Source organism: Cucurbita maxima, unplaced genomic scaffold (genome assembly GCF_002738345.1).
Source record: "Cucurbita maxima cultivar Rimu unplaced genomic scaffold, Cmax_1.0 Cma_Scf00011, whole genome shotgun sequence".
NCBI classification, from domain to species: Eukaryota; Viridiplantae; Streptophyta; class Magnoliopsida; order Cucurbitales; family Cucurbitaceae; genus Cucurbita; species Cucurbita maxima.
Genome location: NW_019272027.1, coordinates 3007746 through 3017253, shown reverse-complemented (window position 1 = coordinate 3017253; position 9508 = coordinate 3007746). Strand labels below are relative to the sequence as shown.

Genomic DNA, 9508 nt, shown 5'->3' with positions numbered 1-9508 from the left:
AAAAAAAAAAAAAAAAAAAAAAAAACACAAAATTCAAAAAATTTCCCAAAGTAAGTTTGGATTGAATGAAGAAAGTTAGTAAAGGAGGATCAAAACATGTATGGTTTGGTTTGGATAGGCAACTCTTCTGCTTCATCCTTTGCTAAATGCCTATCAATGGGAGTCACAGTATCTTCATTGTCCTTATTTTGTTCTTCATTCACTAATTTTGTGTGTTGTTGTACAACCAAGATTATGGCATTCCCCATGAAATCTGAGGACGCCAACACCTCCCCGATCGCCCCGAGTTCTGTCTGCTCATTCCACAGCACCAACCCTTGAACCAGCATCGAACAACAGCTATGTCGTCTTCCGACGATCACGAGATTGAAACTATTCCCCATTGAACGAAGTACCGAGACTGTTCCTGTGCCATCCATGACCACCTCTTCTATGTACATCACTCTATGGTTGTTTGTGGTAGCTTTTCGAAACTGGAGCACGGCCTCGCTGTCAAGCCTTGTCTCTTTGACATCATCCCTCACCACGTTCACCTTCTTCAAGAGTCGAATCAGTGTCAAGTTGATATTGGGATGTCCAGCCATTCTTGCCCCGACAAACATTGCCTCACGGTCATCAGCTCCACCTAAAAACACCACAGCTACTTGAAAAGAATGCAAGTTAGTTGCAGCAGATCTTGACAGATTTAGAACTCCACGGTCAACAACAAGGCCGACCGAGCACGGCGCCTTGTCGAGGATCTCATTGTTGACCATTTTCATGTCGTAGTTGGACAATGAAATGACCCCATTAGAGTAAAACTTCTTGTGAAAAGGAATAAGAATCAACGAAACGGTTTTTTTGAGCGCAAGCGAATAAACATCGTCATGCATGGTTGTAGATGAAGTTATTGAAGTAAAAGGGAAAATCGCAACAGTTTGACGGTTGTTCCGTCCAAAGTATGTGAAGGCATTAACGATATGCTTGGAAGGGCGCGACGTTGAAATCCTATCTTTCTTAAGATTGTGAGGAATGAGTTGCGAGTTAGCACGACCAAGAAGCTCGACAAGATGAAGCATATACACAATAAGATGGCTTCGTCTCGTCGGATTCAAGGCCTCGAGTAGGTTAATAGCATTCGGAACGTCTTCTTGGTCGTGAATACATATCAAAACACGAAGATCAGACCCGGGTTTCAAATCCATAACAGTTCTTCTCTTGTAAACAGTATATCTTCTCGAAGGATCAAACAGATATCTGATTATCGGAGTAATAACCGCAACCAAAACCATCAAGAAAATGCACATAACTGCAAAAGTTCCTCTATCAATCCTCTGCACAAGAACCAAAACGGAATGCAATGAGTTTGTTTCTAAGAACAAATCTTAGGTAATCAATGAACAAAACAAAACACCTTACCCCTTCCTTCCTCATCAATTTAAACATACCGAGCTCGAAAGCTCCTTGACTAGCCATGACGAGACCGAGCGACACAGCGTCTCTCACAGGCATTCTACAGTACACAACAGCAACAACAAGTGCGCCGAGAAACTTCCCCAACGCACTAACATAGATAACAAACGACACGCCCAAGAAGTTCTTGAGCTTGATGCTATAAACATTGATAACCAAGCCAAGCTTAACAAAGAAAACAGGCATGAAAACCCAAGAGGTAATGAAATCAAGCCTTTCCACTAAGGCTGAGCCAATGGGAGGGCCTGGAGGTATTGAAACACCAAGAATAAGAGGGCCAAAATAGATATGCAAACCAAAGGCCTTGCTGCTAAAGGCAGTGATAAGAACACCTAAAAGCAGAGCAACCACAAAGCCCTCCTTTAATGGCTCCCCTGTCGGGTTATTCATTATGATCCATGATGTCGCTTGTCGAACGATGAAAATGATCGTACCTGATACCACTATGAAGATAGAAAGTGATATCATGGACTCGGCTACGGCCCCGTTTTGTGGAGCTACCAAAGCTCCTATCATTAGGAAACAAGCAGTCCAGATAGTAGAAACCATTGAAGATGTTAGAGCAATTCTACCAAACTCAGAGTTCATCAAATGAAGCTCAGAAAGAAGGGAAGCAACCATGGGGAAGTTAATGAAGGATTCAGCAGCAGAAACAATGAGTAAAGATTTTGCAGTTTTGGTGTCAACAGAGTTCATCGAGGCTGTTGAGTAAAGGGATGTAAGAATCAAAGGCAAAATCACAGAAAAAGTCCCAATTCCAAGGGATTTCTTGTCAATTTTCTTCATAATTGAGATATCCACTTGAACACCAACCAGAAAGAAGTAGAATATAGTGCCAAATGAAGTAACTACGTCGAGGAAAACAAATCCCCTGAGGGGGAAAATTGTGTCTCTAAATGTCTTCATGTGGCTCAAACCCGAACTACCGAGAACTAGACCGCCCTGTTCAAATCACAAACCAATAAGATATCGAGATATACAAGAGGAAAAGCTAACGGGGTGTTCTTAGTTTTTGAAAATTAAGTCTATTGTGTTTCTTCTTTCTTAAGAAAATGTTTGAATTCTTCACGCTAAAAACAAAAACTATATCGGATATAACGTAAGAACTCATGGACTAAACTTGTTGAATGCCTATTTTCTATTCGATTCTCGACATGGGTTTTAGTTTTCTTAAGAAATCGTTTGAGTTCTTCACTCCAAGAACAAAAACTATATCGGATATAACCAGAGAATTCATGGACTAAATTTGTTGAATACCTATTTTCTATTCGATTCTTGACATGAGTTTTGTTTTTCTTAAGAAATTGTTTCAGTTCTTCACTCTAAAAAAAAAAACTATATCAGATATAACCAAAGAATTCACGGACTAAACTTGTTGAATGCCTATTTTCTCTTTGATTCTCAACATGGGGTTTCAATTTTCTAAAGAAATCTTTGATTTCTTCGCTCCATAAACAAAAACTATATCAAATATAATTAAAGAATTCAAGGACTAAATTGTTGAATGCCTATTTTCTCTTCGATTCTCAACATGAGTTTCGTTTTTCTTAAGAAATCGTTTGAGTTCTTCACTTTGAAAACAAAAACTACATCATTTATAACTCAAGAATTTATGGACTAAACTAGTGGAATGCCTATTTGTTTCATTTTTGCCTATTTGTTGTCATTTTTCTTACGAAATCATTTGAATTCTTAGCTCGAAAAACAAAAACTATATCATATATAACCAGAGAATTCATGGACTAAACTAGTTAAATGCCTATTTCTCTTCGATTCTCGACATGGATTTCATTTTTCTTAAGAATTGGTTTGAATTCTTCGCTCCAAAAACAAAAACTACATCAGATATAACCAAAATTCATGAACTAAACACGTAATTCAACGAAAACTTTCCAAGCAAGAAAAGAAAAGTTACCAAAATTTGAGAGACGATGAGGGGTTGGCCGAGGGGCTTGAGGAGCTGATGAAATAAGATGATAGTTCCAGCACAGATTCCAAACTGCAACAAAAGAAGAGGAACTGAGAATTCCAAAGGGTTTACGCCTGAGAAAACGCCGGTGGAATGAATCCGGTGGGCCGACGTACAGATAGTCGTGAAGTTCATCGATGTCCGACTAGCTCTGCCGCCGACGAAGGCGGCTAAATCGTCAGGCTCCATTAAAACCGAACTCATTTTCGAAGCTGGAAAGTGAGTGAAAATCCCTGAATGAAGAGAGAACAGAATCAGAAGGAAAAATTATTTGAATAATCTCTGTAGGTTTGATTGAATTCCAGGAAGCTCGAACTTAAAATATACTAACAATTACGCAACAAAATAACTTACTAACTCTAACTGTTCAAAAAAAGAAAGAAAAAAAAAACTGATAAGCCAACGAAATATTGTTGAACAGAATTAGTTTCAACACCCATTTTGAAGAACTTCTCAGGGAACTAAGGGAGAAGAAAGCAATGGAAGCCATTTTCGAATTTGGGTAATGGGAAAAACTTGAGCTCGAGTTACATATATAAATATCTATGTTTATTCGCGCGTATTAGTAAAATAATGTAGTCCATTTTGAAATTAAATTGTTAATATTTCTAATATTAATATTTAAAAACGATAATAATAAAATTTGAATTTTTAATAATTATATTAGTAAAACCTAATATATGATTATTATAAGTATTTTTACAAATTTTTTAATAGAGTTTATGTTAAAAATAAAAAAAAATAAAACGCTGTTCGTAAATTTGTAACTCTAATGACCTTTTCCGACATAGCTAATTTTAGACCAACCGATCTTCGAAAAGCCTATTTAAGATATGTAAATGGACCACTATCTGGAAAGGTTAAAGCCCTAGGATTGGACTCATCCCAGTTTCCACGGATGGAGGAGCAAACTCCTCAATAAAAGAGATGGCATCTACTTCTACTTACTGGAACGTTTGAGCAGATCATCCAGTTCTTCCTTCGGGCTAAGAAGCCCGAGAGATAAAACAAAAATAAAAGGAAGATTTCACAAGGACAGAAATAAAATACGTGACAGGGTCGAAGAAGGCTTTCCCATCCCCATCCTATAGTCGAACATCTCTAATGATACGTCCGCCCAAGTTCTTCGTGTGAGGATATGAAATCAAAAGTATTAACCATTAAAAGAGTGCAACAATAAAACTAGATCTGAAATCAGCAAATGAGTAGCAAATGAAAAGTAAACAAAACTTCTAAACTCTCTCATGATGATATTGAAGAAGCTATGACCCAAAAATAATTGCCAACTCTCATCTCTAAGACATTCTTTGAGCAGCTTCTTTGGCCAGAAGCCTCTCCTTTGCTTTAGTTTTAGCCTGGGACTTGGAACCCATGATTCCACCACCCCATTTCTTCCTGTACTCGTCATACTTGTCGTTGAAATTGGCCTAAAACAAACATCGGACATGATATTAAAACTACGCCAATCAAATCGCAATGTTAGCTAAGAAGCGATGAAAGCGATTATGTAAATCACCTTAATAGCTTCGAGGATCCTGCTGAACTCCAACTTATCCTCGTTCTTCACGGTTGTCAAGCACAATACTGATGCAGTCTTTTGATGGACAATCTGTTATAAAGGAAAATTAAAAGCAATGGTACTTGGGATTCAAAAGAGTGAAACGTAACGCAAATAAACGGTCATAGTTACCGCTCCCAATCGTGCTTTTCCCTTAACAATGCAGTATGGAATTTCCATCTTCCTGCAGAGGGCCGGGAGCCAAACAACGAGCTCAATTGGATCCACATCATGGGCGATCACCACCAACTGTGCCTTATTCTGGAAAGGGAGTTCACATCATGAGTATACATGATTCCAGGCAGTATAACGGTTGGATAACAAAAATATTCAAATGTACGACGACCGAACAAAATAGAACCTGCTCAATGAGATAGGTGACATGGTTGAGACCATATTTAACAACAATAGGTTTCTTGGCATCATGTGGCTTGCCTTCAGCCTCTTCCTGAGCTCTCTTAATAAGACGCTCCCTTTTCTGTGCTTTGTCCTCTGGCCTATACTTCAAAAGCATCTTGAACAGGTTTGTGGCTGTATACACATTACATATTGAACTTGATATCAATTCAAAGAACAGAGGTAAAGGAAACAGTATACATATAATCTAACCAAAACAAAATAAATGTTGACCAGGCACAATTGTTGGAATCAGATAAGGAATTTTCTATTACATTTTTTCCAATTGACCAAAGCGAGCAGCAAAAGTAATAAAAACCCATCAGTAAAAATGAAGGCACGGATCAATCAGCAACCAAAATTCAGAGACTGAAGTTTATGATCAGCAGTAATCAACTTTGAAAATATATTTGCAACGTCAAACAAGAAACAGTCTCAATGAAACCAAACTGAAACATCCAAAATTATGAAACATCTAATTAACAAGTAAAAATCATTGAAGGCATTAGAACCTCATTAATCAAATATGGTTAAAAAGGCATAACTTAAAAGAACTAGACAACAATCACAACTAAAATCTAATAGTTTACCAAGATTTTTGTCAAGGGTTTTAGTGAACTGATTCAACGCTGGAGGAACCTTCAACCTCTGCTTAAGAATCCTCTTCTTCCTCTGAATTTGAACAGCTTTTGGCCATTTGACGAACCTAGTCAAATCCCTCTTCGGCGGCAATGCACCACCAATTCCAAATTGCTTTGGCCGTTTCTCAAATAGTGGATTCACCACCTTCTCCTGTTAACAACACAACACTGTATTAAAAAAACAACCAAAAAAATCAGAACAATAATAAAAGAAAAAACATGCATCAAGGAAAATAATAACTTACCGCCTTCTTTTTCGCCAAAGCCTTTCCAACAGCTTTCTTTGGCGCCTTTAAAAATACAATAAAATAATGTCAGTAAATTCATTCCAGGCAAAGATGCAAACATCTAAGAAATCATAATGAGAACAAATCAACTATAACACACAAAGATGAAGGGGAAGATATTTGAACTTACATCTTAAAACATATAGATTTTTATCTCTCCTAGAGTCTTGAAAGTATTAAAAGATAGCATGGAAACACTTCAATTTTAGACAAAACCATTTTCTTCATATTTTGTTGCAACATAAAAATGGAAACTCTGCCCATCGGTACAACTAACATATTTTGATTACATAAACGCTTTTTTAGAATACTAAAATTCAAACAAGGGATTTGAATGCAATCAATAAGCTAATAAGTAGTAAAGGCCAGAAAACCAAGAGTGTTCATGAAATAAAACTAAGTGGGCAAATCCAAAAGGTGAATGTCTTTCAAGTCTCAACTCAGCCAAGCTGCCTAGAAAGCATTCTACAAAAGAATGCCAAAAACACATCACAGATAACAAACACATCAAAATAAACCTCTACCAAAAACTACTTCATATCAAAGTAAGCCAAACAGATTCAACGATCAAAACCTCGTGATTTCAAAAGCATCAAATGACACACCATTTTGTCCAACGATCGAGAGGAAAACTTCTCTCAAAACCTAATAAAAAAATTTATCTAGAAATTTCAAAACTAAAAATCACAGAAAACATAACAGCAATGCAACCATGATACATAGTTTTCGGGCTCAGTCATCCAAACAAAAACACATTCATGGACTGATTCTATTATAGCATCTGAAAACAAAAGATTGAATCTGAAAGCTCCAGAAACGCAAACTAAAGTGATAAACAGAATCAAAAGAGAGAAGAGAGTGGAGAGATTCATACCATTTTACCCGAGCCTGGTGAAAGGGCGATTGAGAAGAAGGATGGAATATAAATAAGCGGCGGCAAACTGAAGCAGAGAGGGAGAGCAGACGGCTAGGGCAAAATAAGAACAAGATGGGCTTATGTTCTTTTGGGCTTTCTCTAATATGACGGGCTGAAAAATATATTATTTAAAAATAATAAAATTAAATCTAATATAAAATAATAATAATTTTAATTATTTTTATTGTATTTTCAAACCATTATACCAATTATCCACGTGTATAATAATATATTTTAATCATTTATAATAAATTACATTCCCTTTTTTTTTTCTTTATTTTGATATTATCTTAGATTTATTTAATTTATTCATTTTATTGCACATTTTTTTATATGATTTTAGCAATTATTTTTCACAATATACAAAATATATACCTTATATCTTCAAATATTCTCTATATTTAAAAATTTAAAAATATTAAAAATAGTTCAAAAAAATTTAATCACCCGAATTCAATCAATTCGTACCGTTTAGGTTAAATTATAAACTTATTTGGGTAAAAGCTCAAAACAAAATATTTTACTTACATTAGGTGGGGTGGAGCCGGGTGTCTTCGGGCATGCCGTATGAACCTCGTTGAGTGTGTGACGTTGTGGTGATGTCTACTAGCCTTGGCCAACCATATGTTTTGAAGGCTAAGTGGTGGCAGAACATGCTCGGTTGGTTGGAATCAAGTGCTTTTGGGCATGCGACATAAGTCTTGTTGAGCATGGAATGTTGCAATGTTGCCTTCTAATTGGGAATCTCTGGTGTGAGGACTATGGATGGCTGGTACGACGATGAAAACATGATATCAATAGAGCTGGAATACCCTAAATTATCTTATAAATTATAAATATATATACCGCACATATTAGATTGCAACAAACATATTTTACTTATGGGGTGGAGTTGGGGTGTGTTCGAGTGTACGGCATGAACCTCGTTGAGTGTGTGAAGTTGTGGTGATGTTTGCCAGCCCTATGTTTTGAAGGCTAAGTGGTGCCATAACATGCTCAGTTGGTTGGAATCAGGTGCTTTTGGGCATGCGACGTGAGTATTGTTGAGCATGAAATGTTGTGATGTTGCCTTATACTTGGGAATCTCTAGTGTGAGGATTGTAGATGGCTGGTACGACGATGAAACATATATACATGATATCAATGGAGTTGGAATACCCTAAATTATCTTAAAAATTATAAATATATATACCGCGCATATTAGATTTCAACAAACATGTTTTACTTATAGGGTGGAGTTGGGTGCGTTCGGGTGTGCAGCATGAACATCGTTGAGTGTGTGACGTTGTGGTGATGCCTACCAGCCTTTGGGCAGCCCTAGGTTTTCAAGGCTAAGTGGTACCAGAACATGCTCGGCTAGTTGGAATCGGGTGCTTTTGGCCGTGCGACATGAGTCTCGTTGAGCACGGAATGTTACGATGTTGCCTTTTAACTGGGAATCTCTGGTGTGAGGACTGTGGATGACTGGTCCGACGATGAAACATATTTATACATGATATCGATGGAGCTGGAATACCCTAAATTATCTTTAAAAATAGAAATATATATATTGAATGGTAACAGATAGATAATAAAATAATTAAAATGATACTGATTGTTTCCCAATCCAATTTTGTGTGCATATCAAACATTCCCGGGATTTTCCGATCCAATAAATATCAATTCACATTATTCTTTAATTCTAATGAATTTTGCTTCTCAATACTAACACTGAATCACTCCAATTCATTTCATCGAACATGTTCATACTCATAGAGTTAGTATTGATGAGGGTTGAAGTTTTGAGACGGGGACCATAGTGAAAATTTTGACATTTTAGAAGGATTAAATTGTAAATATGAATATTAGTTCAATTATCAAATACCGAAAATTTGGACATGTTAGTTGAGAATATATAAATCATGTAAATATTAACTTTCGAAGGGCTAAACTACAAAGACATGGAGGGTGAGATGGAGACGATAGTGAAAATTTTAATAGTATGGAAGGACTAAATTGCAAATATGAATTAGTTAGTTCAATTATACGATAGCGAAAATTTTGACATTTTAGTCGAGAATATATAAATCAGGTAATTATTAACTTTTGAAAGGCTAAATTGCAAAGACATGGAGGCTGAGACGGAGACGATAGTGAAAATTTTAACATTGTGGAAGGACTAAATTGCAAATATGAATGTTAGTTCAATTATATGATAGTGAAAATTTTAACAGTTTAGTCGAGAATATATAAATCAGGTAAATACTAACTTCCGAAGGATTAAATTGCAAAGACACGGAGGGTGAGATA

The 9508-nt window shown here is 36.4% G+C and overlaps 2 protein-coding genes across 5 annotated transcripts; both read right to left on the bottom strand.

The window, feature by feature from the left end:
- Window positions 1–35: 35 nt before the first annotated feature.
- Window positions 36–3912, bottom strand: LOC111486628 (cation/H(+) antiporter 15-like). Of its 4 annotated transcripts, none has more exons than XM_023133807.1 (4): window positions 3753–3912; window positions 3368–3654; window positions 1399–2394; window positions 36–1313 (listed from the first exon to the last, which is right to left on the bottom strand). In XM_023133807.1, exons 2-4 carry the CDS (start codon window positions 3623–3625, stop codon window positions 90–92), a joined length of 2478 nt encoding a protein of 825 aa, XP_022989575.1. In that variant the 5' UTR covers window positions 3626–3654; window positions 3753–3912; the 3' UTR covers window positions 36–89. The 4 variants fall into 4 exon arrangements, with proteins under 4 accessions (XP_022989575.1, XP_022989576.1, XP_022989577.1 ...); XM_023133808.1 differs by having other exon boundaries at window positions 3776–3868; XM_023133809.1 differs by lacking the exon at window positions 3753–3912 and having other exon boundaries at window positions 3368–3451; window positions 3538–3628.
- A 638-nt stretch (window positions 3913–4550) lies between these two features.
- LOC111486710 (60S ribosomal protein L7a-1) lies at window positions 4551–7295 on the bottom strand. The gene is made up of 7 exons (XM_023133942.1): window positions 7178–7295; window positions 6262–6306; window positions 5966–6167; window positions 5341–5510; window positions 5112–5240; window positions 4938–5030; window positions 4551–4848 (listed from the first exon to the last, which is right to left on the bottom strand). The coding sequence occupies exons 1-7, from the start codon at window positions 7178–7180 to the stop codon at window positions 4717–4719; spliced, it is 774 nt and encodes a 257-aa protein (XP_022989710.1). The 5' UTR covers window positions 7181–7295; the 3' UTR covers window positions 4551–4716.
- Between the last annotated feature and the right edge of the window lie 2213 nt (window positions 7296–9508).